Source organism: Capricornis sumatraensis, chromosome 17 (genome assembly GCF_032405125.1).
Source record: "Capricornis sumatraensis isolate serow.1 chromosome 17, serow.2, whole genome shotgun sequence".
Lineage (NCBI taxonomy): Eukaryota > Metazoa > Chordata > Mammalia > Artiodactyla > Bovidae > Capricornis > Capricornis sumatraensis.
Window position 1 is genome coordinate 79,475,492 of NC_091085.1, and position 17,496 is coordinate 79,492,987.

The 17,496-nt window shown below is 63.7% G+C and overlaps 1 protein-coding gene across 1 annotated transcript; it reads left to right on the forward strand.

Annotated features, from left to right (window-relative positions):
* The first annotated feature begins 222 nt into the window (after positions 1-222).
* DGCR8 (DGCR8 microprocessor complex subunit) lies at positions 223-17,473 on the forward strand. The gene is made up of 14 exons (XM_068989756.1): positions 223-261; positions 4,427-5,422; positions 5,840-5,999; positions 7,475-7,617; positions 7,747-7,990; positions 8,958-9,155; positions 9,249-9,350; positions 9,864-9,962; positions 10,671-10,753; positions 14,271-14,371; positions 14,511-14,617; positions 15,347-15,474; positions 16,148-16,261; positions 16,436-17,473. The coding sequence occupies exons 2-14, from the start codon at positions 4,703-4,705 to the stop codon at positions 16,517-16,519; spliced, it is 2,283 nt and encodes a 760-aa protein (XP_068845857.1). The 5' UTR covers positions 223-261; positions 4,427-4,702; the 3' UTR covers positions 16,520-17,473.
* Positions 17,474-17,496: the final 23 nt, after the last annotated feature.

Genomic DNA, 17,496 nt, shown 5'->3' on the forward strand with positions numbered 1-17,496 from the left:
TTCATTGGGCCGCGCTCCGCGGCCGCGAGCGCCGCGCGCCGCCGATTGGCGGCCTCCGCAGCCCGCCCGGCGGCTCCCCCAATGCGGGCAGGCCGCGCGCAGGATTGGCTGCGCGCGCCAAGGCCCGCCCTCCGCTCGCCGCGCGCGGCAGGCGGGTCCCGCCGAGCGAAGAGCGCCCGCGCGGCCCCTCTGGAGGGCGGCGGTGGCGGCGGCGGCCGGGCCGCGGGGCTCTGCGCTGCGGGCGGGCCGCGGGCGCCGGAGGTAGGTGCGGGGCGCGAGGGGCGCCCCGCGGCCGGGCGGGTGGGCGGCGCTGTGGCCTGCGTGAGGCGCGCCCTTCCGCTCCCGGGCCGAGGCCGCGGGGCCGGCGGGCGGCGGGGCGGGCGGCGGGGCGGGCCCGGCCACGCCGAGTCCCCGTCCGCCTTTGTGAGGCGCCGAGGGCGCGGGCGCGGGGCCCGCCGCGGTCTGGGCCGGGGCCGGGGGCCGCCGCGCCGCTCGCTTGCCGCGCGGGCCGGCCCCGGGGTGTGAGGAGACCCCCTCGTCCGGTGGGCCCAGAGCCGTAAAGGGCTTTCGGGCGGGCAAGGTCCCGACCGCGGCGGTGCCGGCCCGGGACCCTGCCGGGCGCGAGAGCCTGGGAAACGTGAGAAGCCTCCCGTCTTTTCCACCACACGCTCGCGGACCCAGGGTCACGTAGACGATCGGGATGTGGTTTTGTCGTAACAATGACCCGGGGGTAGAAACAAGTGGAAGGGGACCACCTGTTGACAGTGGTCCTCGCCAGGTGCCCTCCGGTGGCCCTGGGTTGCTCAGGGTAGGAACTTGACTGGCTCGCCTGCTGCATGTGCCTCGGTCCCCCGGCGCCCAGCCTTCCTGCCTAGCGCCGGGGACTGCCAGGCCCCGAATGCTAGGCGGGTGTCCTGTGTTCTGGTCGCAGACTGGACTGCAGTCCTGGGCGGTGGGTAGAGGGGGCCAGAAACCCTGCCCCAGGTGGTCACCCACCAGAGCGGGGGAATGGCCAGTCAGCAGTGGCGCCTGTGAATGTGGGATGCGAGGCAGACGGAAGATGACAAAAGGACGGGGTGAGGTCATTCTGCCGCTGGGTTGGGCGGGAGGCTGCAGCCACAGCACTGGACCGTTGGAGACAGCGCCTCCACGCCAGCCCAGCAAGTGGACCCAAGTGAAGGGCGCTGTCGGAGTGTCTTGGTTTTACACTGTGCCGGGACCCTGGGCTGCCTGCTGCAAGTCCGCTGCTGGCTCACCGTCCACTTGGCGAGCCGGGTCTGCACCCGTGTGTGCCGTCAGCTGGAGCAGTAGCGATGGCAGGAGGGCCAGCCTCTGAGCCTGCTGTGGCCCCGGCCACCGTGTGGGGCATGTCTCCGGGCTTTTATAGTCTGACTGTGACCTCAGGGTAGGGAAGTGAGTCTTGGCTTCTTGTAGGATCTGCACTCCCTTTCTTGGCGATCTCGTCCAGTCCCTGATTTTAACTCTGTCTCTCCTGACACCTGCATGTCCGCCTCCAGCCCCGGCCTCCCTTCTGACAGCTGCACGCTTCCGGCTGCCTCTTCCACACCTCCTCGTGTTGCTTTGGTGCCGAGTAGCCGTGTCTAGACCTAGGCTATGACCTTCACCCGCCCGAACACTCCCCACGCTGCCTTCACCACCTCTGCGCGCGACACCTCTGTCCCTGAGTGTGGAGTCTCCTCGGCCTCCATGCACTCCTCAGGGCAGTTTCTCGCCGCCTCCACCTTGACATGCTGGTCCAGGCTGCCTGGTGAGCCTCTTTATCTGTTTCTTTGCTCTCACCCTCGTGCCTCCTATTATCTACTCACTTAGGGGTTTTCAGGACACAGAGCTGTTCTTTTCAACCGTAAGTCTAATACCAAGGCAGTACAGACTGGAGCTGCCTTGCCTGGGTGGTAAAGCGCTCCACCACCTTCTTGCTGTGTGACCTTGACCAAGTTGCTTGCCGTCTCTGTCCCTAACCTTTTTCTCACGGTGCTGTGTGAGCACTGGTGTGACAGTGCGTGAGGTGCTTAGAGCAGGGCCTGCCCGAGGGCTGGGGCGACCGCTGACCTTGGGCCGTGTGACCTTGCAGCTCGGACCCTCCCGTCCAGGGGCCTGTCTCCGCTTGCCTTCAGTGCCCTGGCCTCTTCCCGCGGGCACACTGCTGCCATCCGCCACCCCGTGCTCCCACCCCGGGGCCTTTGCTCTTCTCGGTGTTGCCTGGAATATCCCCTCCTCCACCTTCAGGGGGTGTTGGCTGTGAGGCCTTTGCTGCCCACCCTTTCCTCAGCTCCTTGCTTTGCTTTCTCTTGAGCGCGTCTCAGTTTTTCTTAGTGGTTACTTGTCCGTCTCTCTGCTAATGTGTGAGCTCTGGGGCCGGGGATTTCGTCTGCCTCCGGTCCACGGCATCTGCAGTGTTCTGTGTGCGCCACGTGGAAGGCGTTGACGGGTGCAGATAGCAAACAGGGAAGGTCAGGAGCGTGCTCGGGACAGCCTGCAGCGGAGCCCTCAGCGCACTGCCGCCCCCGGGGCCCGGCGGCTCCCCAAGCTCCAAGGATCCCTCGCTGCGGCTCCCAGTCTGCACTCTGGGCACCTCTTCAAGGCCTCCCTTCAGGTTTCATCGTTATCATCTTAGTTCTGTGCTTCTACACTGAGCTTCTCAGGCTCTGAACGTGGCTGGAGGTGTCCCCGTCTCTGCACGTCTCTTCGTTTTAGCCTTTGTGGCCTCCAGGATCGCCGGTGGGCTCTTGCTGGGGTCTCTGCAAACCTGCCTGGCGCCCAGGGCTTCGGTCCTGGTCGTGTCTGTGTCCTGTAGTGCTGGGTGTGCCGGCCTGCCTGTCTGAAATGAGCTTTCTTGGAGCCAGGAGACTGGCCTCGCCCCGCTCGGCGGTCCTCGTGCGCGTCCGGTGCCGCCTCAGTGGCCTCCCGGCTCCGCGTCCGTCACCACCTGTGTGCCCTGTTTCCTTGGTCCTTAGCACTTTTGGCAGACGTGCCTGCGGGGGAGGTATTGTGTTGAGAAACGTGAGGACACCTTGGGACCCGGGAAGTAGAAGACAGGTCAGTGGCTGCCGCCCTCTCGCGCGTGCCGACGCCCCGTCAGAGTAGGTGCTCAGTGAACAGTTGTCGGTGGGTCGGTCGCCCCTGGACAAGCCTCTGTCTTTTGTGTCCTGTCCCCCCACTGCAGCCTCTCAAACACGTGGTGTCTGCTGTCTCCTGTCTGTCTGCAGCCCGCAAGCCGCCCCGAGGGGTGTGGGCACGCATGTGTGTCTGCATCCACGTGCATGGCATGTTCGTGCGTGTGTCTGCACGGTGTGGGGTGTGTGTGTGCACGTGTGTGTGTGTGTGTGTGTGTGTGTGTGTGCACGTGTTCTGCTGTGCTGGGACCTCCCTGCCGCGGCCCTGTGTTTGGACGTCCCGCCCTGCCTTCTCAGCCTGGTGTCTTCCCTCTGGCGTGAACTCCCCAGGGTTGTGTCCCCAGCCCTTTTCTTGGTCTGCCCTCGCTCTCTGGGTGGCCTCTCCTGTGGATTGGGTGACCGCCTGGCCCTCTTGGCCGGGCCTGCCCAGAGGCTCCGAGCACCCTTCTCTGTGGGCCCTGCCTGAGTGTCCCCTGGGGAGAGGCCCTGTGGGTCTTCGGGGCTGCCTCGTCCCGCTCTCCGCCTCCATCCGCTCGGCAGTGTGGTCAGTTCTGTGTCCGCTCTTCTCGTGGGTGTGGGCCTCCCTTCTGCGTAGGGACTGAACTGTGGCCTGAGGGTCCTTTCACCCTGGGCCTCCCTGCTGCCCCAGCATGGAGCCAGGCTCCAAGGGGCTGCCAGGACCCCCGTGCCTGGGCTCAGCTGGCCCCCGTGGCCCCTCCCTGCCCGCCCAGCCGGGCTTCGTCCCCGTGGCTCCCAGCGCTCCTCCTGGGAGCAGAGCCATGCCCAGCCCGCCGCATCATTGCCCCTGCCCCCGTGCCCTGGGGTCCCAGGGGGCGGAGCCCCGGGCGTGCCTCTGAGGCCGTAGTGCCGCAGAGCTGAGCGGAGGGCCGCCTGCTTGCCCTCTGACTGACCGGCCCGAGCAGGTGAGTGGACCCCCGTCACTGGTGCTAGATGGAAGCCACACGCCCCCGTGTGCTGTGGGGAGGTTGGCCGCGTGAGCCGAGCCAGGGGAGCGCCGCGGTGCAGCGTAGTGGAGGAGTTTCGGTTTTTTTAATCCTTTTTGAACCTAAGTATAATACGGTTTTTGTGTTTCTGAAGTTGGAAATACAGTGGACAGCTAGTAAAATACTTGACTCAGGACTTAAGTTATAATTTAGGCTCTGAAGAAGGGAGTCAAGTTTGCCTGTTCTGAAGCGTGGAAGGCGCCCTCCTCAGGCAGTGTCACTGGACTCTGGGTGCCGGGAGGCGGGGGCCTCGGCCGCTGTGTGACGGCGCCTTTGCGTCTCTTGCAGGTGGAGGAGGACGGGTGCCCCTCGGCTCGAGGACAGACGCGCGCGGCCGCCGGTCACTAAGCTGAGTGCATTGTGATTTCCAATAATTGAGGCAGTGGTTCTGAAAGCTGTCTACATTAATGAAAAGAGCAATGTGGCCAGCTGGGCTAAGCCGCCAGCGCGCGCAGCGCGGGCAGACGCACCCGGGTCTCGGCGGACTTGTGCATGCTAGCTGTCTAGAGTTATGTCAGGTTCTTAAAAGCGCTGGTCTTTTAAAGTAGTCCTAACCACTGAGCTATGGAGACATGTGGGAGCCCCTCTCCTCTCCCGCGCGAGCCCGCAGGAGGCGTGGCGATGGAGGACGGAGCTCGCCCCCTCCGTGCGCTGCCCCGTGGACAGTCTCCACCGCCTCCCCTGCAAACGTCCAGTGATGCAGACGTAATGGACGTTGGCTCTGGTGGTGATGGACAGGCCGAACCCCCTGCCGAGGACCCGCTCAACTTCTACGGAGCTTCTCTTCTCTCCAAAGGATCCTCCTCTAAGGCCCGCCTCCTCGTAGACCCGAACTGTAGTGGCCACAGCCCGCGCACAGCGCGGCACGCACCTGCGGTCCGGAAGTTCTCCCCTGACCTTAAGTTGCTTAAGGATGTAAAGATTAGCGTGAGCTTTACGGAGAGCTGCAGGAGTGAGGACAGGAAGGTGCTGTACACGGGAGCGGAGCGCGACGTGCGGGCAGAGTGTGGCCTGGCCCTCAGCCCTGTCAGTGGGGACGTGCATGCTGGCCCCTTTGGCGGGAGCGTGGGGAACGGGGTAGGCGCAGGGGGTGAGAGCGCGGGTAAGAGGGACGAGGAGCATGAGCTGGATCAGGAAAGGAGAGTGGAGTACGCAGTGCTCGATGAGTTAGAAGACTTTACTGACAATGTGGAGCTAGATGAAGAAGGCGCAGGCGGGTTCACGGCTAAAGCGATCGTGCAGAGAGACAGAGTGGACGAAGAGGCCTTGAATTTCTCCTACGAGGTATGTCGGCGTCCCCTCCTTTGGAGCACTCTTAGCAAAACCCAGAGAGAGGTGTTTGGGAGCTGCAGCATCTCTGGGAAGCCCGTGCTGCAACGTAGCCGAGGAAAAAACCCACAGGAGGCGGAAAGGTCCACGCGGAGAGAGAGCCGTTAGGCGTCCCGGGGTCCCAGCTCTGCTAACACAGTTTGGGTGACAGGTCTGCCTTGTACCCTTGTCTCAGCCGACTTGGAAGGATCTGCTGGTCACGAGCGTGTGCTTCGGCTGGCCGTTTCACCCTCTTTGCTTTTCAGGTGCTAGCGCACCCAGAGGCGCACCTAGGCCCCTGAGACCGCCTCCTCTCTGCGTTGCCGCTGGCGCCTGCCCACGGGCGGGAGTGCGGTGCCAGGGGCCGCGGCCTCTGAACGGCGTGTCTTGCAGGATGATTTTGACAACGATGTCGACGCTCTGCTGGAAGAGGGCCTCTGTGCTCCCAAGAAGAGGCGTACGGAGGAGAGATACGGAGGAGACAGCGACCACCCGTCGGACGGGGAGACAAGCGTGCAGCCGATGATGACCAAGATTAAGACCGTTCTCAAAAGTGAGTCGGGCCGGGAAGCAGCGAGGCGCCTGGGCGCGCGCGCACGCTGGGAGAGCGCTCAGGCTGCCGGGAGGCGGTCTGGGCGGCTGTGTGCGTCTGCAGGCAGGAGGGTCCCATCGGGGCCGGCAGCTTGGAGCGTGAGGACACAGCCTATGCACTGCCGGGGTGCGGGGAGGGGGCGCCGGGGTGTGGAGGCCACGGACGGGGCGGTGCTGAGCGTAGGGGCTGCTCGCGGCCCCCGTCTGAGTTCTGGGTTCTGTGCCGAGTGCTGGGGAAACCACTGGAAGCAGGCAGGACTCATTCCACAGTCTGCTGTGAAAGCACGACCCGTGGCCGCGTGTGGACAGAGACGGAGGGGTCACGGGCATACTGGCAAGAGCGGTTGGGGTGCCCAGAGCCGCCCCGTGCGGCCACCTGCTGACACGGGGACGTCTCGGGCCCCCTTTTTCTGTCTTGGCCTGGGGGTGCCTCTTGGTGTCGGGTGGGCGGTGGGAAGGGGCTGGAGGGACTCGGGCACACAGGTGATGCCTTCTGCTGGGCACCATGCAGGTGGCCCACATGACAGGAGGAACCGAGGCGTGGCCGGTGCGCCATTTCCCAGCCGCAGAGCGGGCCCGTCGGCAGGGCCGGGCGTGTGTCTGCCGCATGCGCGCTGGTCTGCTCAGGGTCACAACTCGCCTCCTCCTCCTCGGTTACCCGGGGCTGGTTGCAGGCAGCTCCTGGCCCAGCCTGCGGGGCAGGGGTGCCCGAGGGGGCCTGTGTGTGCCCAGCTTTGCCTGCCGTCCCAGGGCCGTCCTGACGCTGGTGGTCGCTTGGCGTCAGCTGCGTGCGGGTGTCAGGCCTGGCACGAGGGAGTCGTTCCGTTTCCACAAGAGCTGATGGGGTTGTTTTCATCTCGTCCGTGTGTTTTTTTAGATTCCACGTGGCATTTCACTTTTGTTTCTGAGCTTTTCACTTGCTCCCAATACTGGTAAGAAAAGCAAGCTGTCCTTGAGTCTTTGTCCTGTGCGTCTCCCAGCAGCCAGGCCTGTCTGTGGCAGCTCGGGACAGTGCGGGCTTGCCACCTGGTCACAGGGAGCAGTGACCCACAGTCTGCGGTTCCTAGCGGAGCCTGCCCAGCCCCTGTGGCTGTGCCCGCGGGAGGCGGGCAGAGAGGCAGTGTCAGGGTGGCAGAGCTGCAGCGAGGCCCCGTGTCTTGCGGAGCGCTGCTCGGGGCTCTGCGTTGTGTCCGGGGACTAGAGCCGGTGAGGAGGGTCTTGGCGCCCTTGGGCCCCAGAGGCTCGGGCCCAGCACTCAGAGGAGCGGGCTTGCAGGTGGGGCTGGGCTCTCCTGGTGGGGGTGGGCCATCCCCACCCTGCTCAGAGCTTTTCTGTAAGGCGGGCTCCAGCGTGCTGCTGTTTCCGCCCGGGGGCAGACTGTGACTGTCCTGATGGCGCCCGCGCGGCCGTGACCGTAGCTGTTCTTGCCTCGTGCAGGCCGGGGCCGCCCGCCGACGGAGCCGCTGCCCGACGGCTGGATCATGACGTTCCACAACTCCGGAGTGCCTGTGTACCTGCACCGGGAGTCACGGGTGGTCACCTGGTCCAGGCCCTACTTCCTGGGCACGGGGAGCATCCGGGTAGGGGCCGCGTCCATCCCGCGTGTGGTCTCGCAGGCTGCAGAGGGAGGTGGTTGCCAGGCAGGCCGGTGGGGGTATCAGAGGCCCGTGCGTCCGGCCTGGTGACCTCTGTGGTCTCCCCACCTGCAGAAACACGGCCCTCCCCTGACCAGCATCCCCTGCCTGCACTACCGGAAGATGAAGGACAGCGAGGAGCGGGAGCGGGGCGCGGGGCTTGCCCCCCCGGAGCCGGAGCTGCCCCCGGATGAGCCCGACCCCCTGGGTGCCGACGCGGGGCCCCCAGACGAGAAGGACCCCCTGGGGGCCGAGGCGGCGCCCGGGGCCCTGGGGCAGGTGAAGGCCAAGGTGGAGGTGTGCAAGGACGAGTCGGTCGGTAAGCTTTGGGTGAACTTGGCCCCTAAGGAGGAGGGCCCCGTCTGCGCCTGCCCGCCCCTGCGCTCGGGAGACCCGCCTGCTGGCCGGCGCCGCTGTCCAGACGGCCTTTGCTCACGACCATAGGGCCTCTTGGCGCGGGGTGTGTGCCTGTTGGTCCTGGGTCCCCCTGCTGGGGTGGGCGCAGCCACTGCCTCAGCCCCGCGGGCACCCTCGGTCCTGGGTAACCTCTCCCTGGCCTGCCCGCATCCGTTCTGTGGGGGCGGCTCTCTTAGCCCCTGCCCAGTCCCTGTTAGAGGGCGGCGCGTGTTCGATCCCCAGCTGTCTGCGTGCTCCTGCCCATGAGGGGCTGGGGGCTGCTCCCAAGGAGGGGCCGTGTCTGGGGCTGGCGGGGAAGCCTCCGGGGAGTGCACTGGTGCTCCGCGGGCACGGGGGTATTCTCGAGACACAGCTAGGGGGCCCCCTGTCTGCCTGATGGTGTCCCCATGGCGCCATCCTCAGCGTGTGCCCACTGGTCTACACTCCTGTGTGGGGAGCTCTGTGGTTTTGCTCCGTCCCTAAGTGTGCAAGCGTGTGCGTGGCGTCCAGGCCTCTGGGGGACACAGCAGGGTGGGGCTGACGGGAGGCCTGGGGTCCTGGGGGAGAGGCGGGGGCAGGAGGCTGTGCTGGGCTCGATGCCTCCGCTGTGGGCCATTGGCACCTGGTTCCGGATGGGGAGAAGGTCCTGGAGGCTGATGGTGGTGTTTTTTTTAAACATTCCTTTTTCTTAATTTTTTGTTTTTCTGTTCTAAATAAACTAAAAGGATAGCCCAGCAGTTTCTCCCTGGGGGACCTGGCAGAGCTAAGGAGCCTGATTCTCATCCTTGAGGGGAAGCGGGAGGGGCGTTGTGTGGCTGGACCCGTCCTGCCACCGAGGGAGTGACTCTGGTTGGGGGTCCGTCACTTGGGTGTCTGGTCAATCCGTGCAGACCTTGAGGAGTTTCGGAATTACCTGGAGAAGCGCTTCGACTTTGAGCAAGTGACCGTGAAGAAGTTCAGGACGTGGGCTGAGCGTCGGCAGTTCAATCGAGAAATGAAGCGAAAACAGGCCGAGTCCGAGAGGCCCATCCTGCCCGCCAACCAGAAGCTCATCACGCTGTCTGTGCAGGACGCGCCCACGAAGAAAGGTGAGCCGGGCCCCACCCGCCCTGCGGCTCCGAGTCTGCCCCCGCAGGCGGGGGTCCCGGCTGCTCTGAGACGGGCCCTGTCGCCTCGCGCAGAGTTCGTCATCAACCCCAACGGCAAGTCCGAGGTGTGCATCCTGCACGAGTACATGCAGCGCGTGCTCAAGGTCCGGCCCGTCTACGGCTTCTTCGAGTGCGGTGAGCGCCCCCCCCGCCCCGCCCGCCGTCCCCCGTCCCCAACTCCCGTCCCGTCCAGGCCTCCCTGTCCCGGCCTGCCTTCTCCGCCTTGGATGAGACAGGAAACGGAGGGGGTCATCCTCGCCTGCCGTCCCCTCCCCACAGCCCACCAGGCCTCGGGGTGGAGGAGCCGCAGGGCTGCCGGCTCCCTCTGGGCCGCCCTCAGCCTCCTGCGTGAAGGCTGGAAGCTCAGGTCCGCCGTGGCCTCCCTTTTTTCTCGGCTTTCCGTGGCTGTGTTCCTGCCCCTCGCCTTCTGTGTGCACCCCGCGCCCGCCCTCCTCTCTCAGACCTCGCTCTCCGTTCCTGGAGGCTCTGCCTCTGGCCTGTCTCCCTCGGTGGCTGCCCAGTGCCCCGGGGACCCCCACCCTGCCTTCCTGCAGCACCCCTGCCCCACTCTCCGCAGTGAGCAGAGTGTATGTGTGTGCTGTGAGCGTCCTGGCCACGTGTGTTTTAAAGGGGTCGTTCTGATTTAAGAGAACCCGAGCGAGCCTTTCGGGGCCTCGGTGACCATTGACGGTGTGACCTATGGCTCTGGGACGGCGAGCAGCAAGAAGCTGGCCAAGAACAGAGCCGGTAAGGCGCCTGCTGGGGGCATGCGGCCGCCCCGGCCGGAGGTGGGGTGGGCCACTTACGCACTCACTGGGAAGGGCTCACCAAGAGGCAGAATGGGAGAAGCGGACGTAGAGGACCTTCGTCCGCTCGGTCGGGGGGGCCTGCGCCTCCTGCCCCGGCCCTCCATGCACCCCCCTACCGCCACACACACAGTGCTCTGCGCTGCCTGAGCCTGGGCGCCATCTTTGTAGACCCCGCACAGCGGGCGTGCTCCTCGGGGGTCCTGACGTGTGCTTCCAGTGAGGCTTGGGGCTGCCGGTCTGGAGCACAGCCGGGCAGGCTCTAGGGGGGCTCCTGCTGCTGGCTGCACCCCCGCTGGTGCGTCAGCGTGCTTCTGGGAGCCGGCTAGCCCCTCTCCTGGGGAGGCACTGAGCCAGCCTCTGCTGGCGTCACGTGATCTCTCCCCCCTCCAGGAGGCCCCTCCACTTTAGAGAGGCTCCAGAGGGTCTTCTGGCTCCACCCACCAGTGGGCTGTTTGCGGGCTCTCAGGGCAGAAAGCTGTGAGGTGCAGCCGTCCTCGACACCCCCAGCCCACCCCGGTGAGGCCGGCCCCTGCAGGCGCGCTCCTATGCCCGGGGCTGTGCCCAGGGCACCCATGCTTGGCCTGCAGAGCCTCGAGGGCCGCTCCGCCCCTGGGGCCCGCCTCTCACCTGGTGCTCCTCCCCACAGCCCGCGCCACGCTGGAGATCCTCATCCCCGACTTTGTCAAGCAGACATCGGAGGAGAAGCCCAGAGACAGTGAGGAGCTGGAGGTGAGCACGGGCCCGCCGCTCGCGTGGGGCGGGGAGGCCGCCTGTCTCTGTGGGCGGGGGCTGTCTCCTGCTGGGTCTCCGTCCCCGTCTTGCTGTGGGTGTGAGAGGCTGCGTTTGCCATATTGCGAGGAAGTCGCTCTGCACTGACAGGCGTGCGGTGAACGAGCCTTTGAGGCAGAGGCTGCAAAAGCTGGACTGTTCTTTGTGTTGAGAACCGCTTGGAACTGTTCGTGAGCTGCTTTGGGTAGATTGCTTCCGTGGGTTTTTGCAGCAAGGGCTGCTCACACTGAAGGATGTGCCCTTTTTTAAATTATTTATTTATTTATTTATTTTTAAAAGTCTTTATTGAATTTGTTACAATACTGCTTCTGTATTATTTTGGTGTTTTGGGCCGCAAGGCATGTGGGATCTCTGCCCCTGGACCAGGCATCAAACCCTTACCCCCTGCACTGGAAGGCAAAGTTCTTAACCAGTGGACCACCAGGGAAGTTCCCTGCCCTTTTTTTAAAACACCAGGCTGTCTTTGTTCCCTCCGTGCCGGGCTTAGTTCCGTCACGCGGGCTCTAGTTCCCTGGCCAGGGACAGAACCCAGGCCCCTTGCGTTGGAAGCATGCTGTCGACCACTGGCCCACCAGGGAGGCCCCTGCACTCTTTTTTTTATAACACCTTTATTGAAGTTTACCTTAGATATACCATAGTTTTTCCCTTTTAAGCTACCCAGCACAGTGGGTTTTGTGTGCTCAGCTTGTGTTCATCACTCCGGAAGGAAGCCCTGGCCCGCCATCTGAGCCCAGGCTCGACCCGCCCACCGGCCCTGCGGCGCTGGCTGCTTTCTGTGCTGGGCCCACCGCCTCTGACCTCTGCGGTCGGTGGGGCCAGGCCCACGTGCTCTTGCTGCTGAGCTGGGGCTTTTTCGGTGTGAGGACGTTTCCTTCCACTCCTGGCTTGCTGGCTGTCTGCAGTGGGTGTCGGGCTTTGAGCTTTCTGCTTCTGTGAGATGGTCACATGGGTTCATCTTCGCTTTTACTGGTGTGGGGTTGTGCTGCTTCGCTTTCGGATGTAAAGCGAACCTCGCCTTCCCGAGGTGAGTCCCCCTCAGCTGTGCTGCAGCCTCCTTTGTGTGGACGGGCTTGGCTCGCGGCTGTTTTGTTAAGGATTTCGGCAGCTGTGCTTTTAAGGGGTGCTGGTCTGCATTTTTTTTCGTAGGATGTCTTTGGTGTTGGAATCAGGGCAGTACTTGCCTCATAGAATGAGTGGGAAAGTGTTCCTTCCTTTCTCATCGTGTGGAATAGTTTGCAAAGGATTGGTGCTAATTTTTTTCATGCTTGGTGGAATTCACCAGTGAGACCATCTGGGCCTGGGCTTCCCCTTGCTCTCGAAGTGTTTACTCGTTAGGCGTTTTCCGGTTTTCTGCCGCTGCTCGAGCTGGCTGTGGGATTCTGGGTCTGCAGGAGTTTTCCCAGTTGGCCAGGCCCTCCAGGGGCCTGGCAACTCGTAGCGCCCTCTTGTGGCCCTGTGTGCTTCAGCGGGGCTGTGCGTCCTTGCTTCTGTGCCTGCGTTTTAGCAGGTTGAGCCTTTGTTTGCTTTCGGCCGATCTCAGTGTGCGACCCGTGTTGCTGGTCCTCTCACACACGAGCTGCTGCTTGTCTGGGAGTTCTCGTCCTTCTTCTCTGTTTCAGCTCCAGCCTTATTTTTCCTTTCTGCCAGGCTTGTGTTTGGCTTGTCCTTTTTTCTAGTTTCCTAGGGGTTAGGGTGTTGGCTTGAGGTCTCCTTAGGTGTGGAGCTTACAGCTCTCAGCTTCCTTCTGAGCTGCCCTGCACCCACCCTCTCGCCCCTTCCCTCTGTACTCCCTTACACCCGCACTCCTACTCTGATACAGGTGTGTTGTGGTCTGACCTGCGGCTCGGTGTTTTCCTGGTTTCCCTTGTGATTTTTTCCTTTGAGCCAGTGGTTATTTTAGGACCGTTTACTTTTCATATATTTGTGCGTCTCCCCAGTTTCCTTCAGTTATTGATTTCTTTTTTAAAAATCTTTATTTGGCTGACCCAGGTCTTAGTTGCAGCATGTGGGATCTAGTTCCCTGACCAGGAACCGGACCCTGCTCCTCAGCGTTAGGAGCACGGAGTCTAAGCCACTGGACCACCAGGGAGGTCTCCAGTTACTGATTTCTAACCTAATTCTATTGTGATTCAGAACCACAGCTTGTGTGATTGCAGTCGGTCCTTTACCGTATGTCGAGGCTGTGCTCTGCGTGCCTGAGAGGCTAGGCGTGTGTGCTTGCCGGCGGAGTGAACAGCACGAGCTGGTGAGGGGCGTGCTCCCCTTCCGGGGGTCTGTCCTGGAGTGAGTGGCCTGAGTCCCCAGTTGCTGCCGAGCTGTCCCTTCACTGCCCTCAGGTTTTCTCCCTGCATTTGGGGCTGTTAGGCTCATGTGTCTTTGTGATCGTGTGATAAAGAGACAGACAGACGTTTGCCCTCTGTCCTTGGTGCCTGCACAGAGCTACTGAGGTAGGGGAACGGCCACTTGGCTCTTGCCCCCCCAGCCCCTGAAGCAGCTCCCTTCGAGAAGAGTGAAGGGGATGTTTGGGACCCCCTGGCAGGCCTGTGGTTGGGGCTCCATACCTCCGATGCTGGGGAATTGGGATCCCGCGTGCCAGGAGGTGCAGCCAGAAAGAGCAGACAGGCTGAGTGAAGGGAGCCCTTCATTCTGACCCCTTCCCTCCGCCTGAGTTCACGTCGAGGTGGCTCGAGGCAGGGGGCTGGTTGCCGGGAGCACGACTGTGCAGTCAGGGGGACAGGACCTGCAGCCCCATCCTCCGCCCCCTGTGCCCGGGGGTGGGTTCTTCCCTTGTGGCCGGCAGTCTGAGCAGCACCCTGACTGCGGGGCTCAGGGTGCCCTGGCTGGCCAACACCCAGAGGTGCTGGGAGGGAGGCACACTCAGGGTGCTTTTCCGCCCGCTGAGATCAGGGCCACCTCCTGACGCTGTGGGGCAGGGAGCTCCCTCGCTTCTGGAGGAGCAGGTTCCTGGAGTTCCGTATGAAGACGGTGGGGCTGGGGCCCCCAGGGGCTGGGCAGTAGGGGAAGGGGCCTCCCTGAGAAGCTCTGACAGAGCGTGTGGTTCTGGGTCACAGCCAGGGAGGGGCTGTGCTCCTGAGGGTCCCAGCCGGCTCCGGGCTGGCGAGGCCTCTGTTGCCAGTTTCCTTCTCTGTGAACTGGCTGGGCGCCTCTTCGTCACCATGGCTGAGCTTCTGTTCTGTTGTGTCCGATCACTTTCTCTATCCTAAACTCACTCACGATGGTTTTCAAGGTTTTTCCAAAGGTCGTGTGTCTTTAGCTTTCTGGCCCAGTCGTCCGATCAGACTCTGGTTCAGGACAGGCTCCGAGGCCAGCAGGCAGGCGCGTCTCGGGTGGCCCGGCCTGAGGTGTGGGTAGTGTCGCTGAGAGGCTGTGACAAGGGCGGGGGCGGCTGGATGGGCCCTGGGCGTGGCTGGCACTCACCGGCCACTTCCCTTTGTAGTATTTCAACCACATCAGTATCGAGGACTCGCGGGTCTACGAGCTGACCAGCAAGGCCGGGCTGCTCTCCCCCTACCAGATCCTCCACGAGTGCCTTAAAAGGTGGGGTGTCCCTTCCTGGGGCCTCCCCAGGGGACCCGCAGGGCCTGGGAGAGCCCTTCTGGGCTGGGAGCCGCGGTCTGGGGAGGACGGTGAGGGCCATCTCGGGGCGATGTTGCCTACTGTCTGCTTTGTCCCCCAGAAACCACGGGATGGGAGACACCTCCATCAAGTTTGAAGTGGTTCCTGGTAAAAACCAGAAGAGCGAATACGTCATGGCGTGCGGCAAGCACACAGTGCGAGGCTGGTGTAAGCCCCCCACCCCGGCCCCCGCGCACCTGCTTTCCATGACCGTGGGGTCCGCTGCCTGGGGCTCACTTGGGCCTCAGCCACGTGGTGATGGCTCCCAGGTGTGCTTGCCGCACCGCACGTCACCCTGAGACCCAGCCAGCCTGCACGCCGCTGTGGCGGCTAGCGTCCCGGGCTTGAGCTGCTCAGCTGGCTGGGCCGTGGCCCTGCTGCCAGCACGGCCTGCCCAGCCCTGGGTCCCTGGGAGGGGAGCAGCCCCGCTGCTCTTCGCCTCGCCCAGGGCTGGAGGTGGCCTCACACAGAGACTGTGGGACTGTCTAAGCACAGCCCAGCACCGGGTAAGGGAGAAGGCCGTGCCCGTGCAGACCAGGCCGTCCCCCACGGACGCCAGTGCTTGCCAAGTCCAGCCCTGAGCAGGGGGCAGGGTGGGAGCAGAGCCACCCAGGGTAGAGAGGCCCTGCGCCCCTCCAGCCTGCTCCGCACCCCAGCCTCTCCCTTCTCCATCTGGGGACGTCCGCCGCACAGGACTCCCCCGGGCCCCAGCCTGCCTTGCAGAACGCATCATCTGTGTGTCTGCAGCTGTGGGCAGGGGCCCTTGAGAGCCGCAGCCTGGGGGGCTTCCTGCCCTCCCTGAGCCCCTGGCGGGCGGGGCTGTGTGGAGTGTGCCCGTCTGGATACGGTGCCCTGTGGACATGGGTGTCTTGACTCTGTGTCCACGTCTCCGCCTAGGCAAGAACAAGCGCGTCGGGAAGCAGTTAGCGTCTCAGAAGATCCTGCAGCTGCTGCACCCGCACGTCAAGAACTGGGGGTCCTTGCTGCGCATGTACGGCCGCGAGAGCAGCAAGATGGTCAAGCAGGTAGCGGGGTTGGAGGGGCGCAGCGGGCAGGTGGGCGCTGCCCCGGGCACCAGCACCACGCGCCTCACAACAGTCCGTGTGTGTCCTCCGTTTTGGCCAAGATGTTGAGATTTCGCAACCGTTAAATTTTTGTGCATTTAGGGGAAATTGAAGGGAAGTGACATCTGGTTTTTGATTTTTTTCCCCGACTTCAGGAACAGTCCCCAGTGAGTGTGGTGGGTGTGGAGGGTGAGGGCTGTGGAGGACACCCCAGCTGTTCCTGGAGAGTTCCTGGCTCTGGGCTGGGGGGTGTGGGGGTCCCTGAGGCGCTGGGCCTTGTGTGGCTGAGCCGCTGCCTTCCTGTGTCTGTGTGTGGAGAGCGTCCTGCTGGGCCGGGAGCTGGGGAGAAGCTTGCTCGGCCCTGCCCGGAGGCCCCAGAGCCGTCGGGTGGGGTGCAGCCTGCAGGCCGCCTCACGTGGTGCTCACCCCACGGAGGTGTGGGGAGCGCGGTGTGGGCCCTCCGGCGGCCACGGGGCAGGGTGAGCCTGGGCCGGCATGCCATCCCCGACCACCCTTGCCGGATGCCTCTGGGCACGGTGCGTGCCTGGCTGGCGGCGGCAGGAGCGGGCAGACGGCAGCTGGGCTGTGGGAGGGGAGGCCCCGGCTGGTGCTGCCAGCAGGCTCTGCTCCCCAGGAGACCTCGGACAAGAGCGTGATCGAGCTCCAGCAGTTCGCTCGCAAGAACAAGCCCAACCTGCACATCCTCAGCAAGCTGCAAGAGGAGATGCGGCGGCTGGCGGAGGAGCGGGTAGGCGGCGGCCCCGGGCCCCGGGGGCTGCGACCTCGACCCTCTGCTGGGTGTGCGTGCTGGGCTCACCCCTCCCCCGGGGCCCTGCCGTGCCCGGGTTGCAGTGCCTGTGGCCCCACCCCTGACCTCAAGCTGCGGTCCCTGTGGCCCCACCTGACCTCAGTGTCCTTCCAGGAGGAGACGCGCAGGAAGCCCAAGATGTCCATCGTGGCATCTGCGCAGCCTGGTGGCGAGCCCCTCTGCACCGTGGACGTGTGAGGGCGGCCGGCCAGGGCTGCCAGCGCACTGGGGACCTCCCCACGAACCCTGCTGCCCGGGCCTCTGGCCCACGCCCCCGCTGCACGCCTGACGGCAGGCCATGCAGCTCCCCCGGAGGCCACCTACAGTCCGGGCGGCTGTGTCCTGGCCTCTACCCACCTGCCACACAGGCGGCCGCAGACAGCTGGGAGATCGCCGTGAGGCTCTGGTCGTGTGGACGGGCTCTGAAGGTTTTCATGAACTTTCTATGTAACGTGCACTGACTGGAAGTGATAGTTGATGACGTGAAATGCGAAGGCCACGCACCCCTGGCCCCCACGGGCATGTAGGGACCCAGCCAGAAGGCGCAGGCCGGTACCCTGCCCTCCCGGCCTCCTGGGCTTTCCTTCTTTTTTCTGAGAGTTAACAGGAGGAAGGACTATTTAAAATGAACAGGACTTGGTGTCACAGCTGGTTTTCGGAGGTTGCAGGCAAACCACCACGGTGATCTGTCTTCACCCAGAGAGGCGCTGCCCTGCCTGCTTGCCAGCCTGCTGTCCGTTCTCAGTGCCCTGAACACGCCTTCGTAGAGAGAGGCCCCTCGCCTTTGCTGGCCTCTGGTAATTTTTTACTAAGTTTTTGCACAGTCCAGTCTGTCAACCCATCAATTTTTAAAGCTTTTATGATATTTTAGCGTTTGGAAAGAAGCTTTTACAGTGAGGGTAGAAAATAGGTGTGGAATCACGTAGCGGATGTGACCGGTTGATGCATTTTAGCTCGTGGACTTAAAAAAGGAACTGAAGATGCTCATGCTGGCGCGGGTGGCCCTCGCCTTTACCTGCGGCCGTGCGGTGTGTCTGGGTGGTCCCGGCCTCAGCCGTGGAGCCTTCAGAACGCCCCTCCACGTGACTGAGGTCAGCCCCTACAGATCTTTGTAAAATGATCCACAAATCAAGTCGCTGTAATTATACGCTTGCTTCTGTCCTGTCCTGTCTATG

Bases quoted from the DNA above. Each gene is read 5' to 3' on its own strand.
- DGCR8 (XM_068989756.1), top strand. From the start codon at position 4,703: ATGGAGACATGTGGGAGCCCCTCTCCTCTCCCGCGCGAGCCCGCAGGA. The intron at 7,991-8,957 runs GTAAGCTTTGGG...CAATCCGTGCAG, and splicing joins GTGCAAGGACGAGTCGGTCG to ACCTTGAGGAGTTTCGGAAT. The intron at 14,618-15,346 runs GTAAGCCCCCCA...GTCTCCGCCTAG, and splicing joins GCACACAGTGCGAGGCTGGT to GCAAGAACAAGCGCGTCGGG.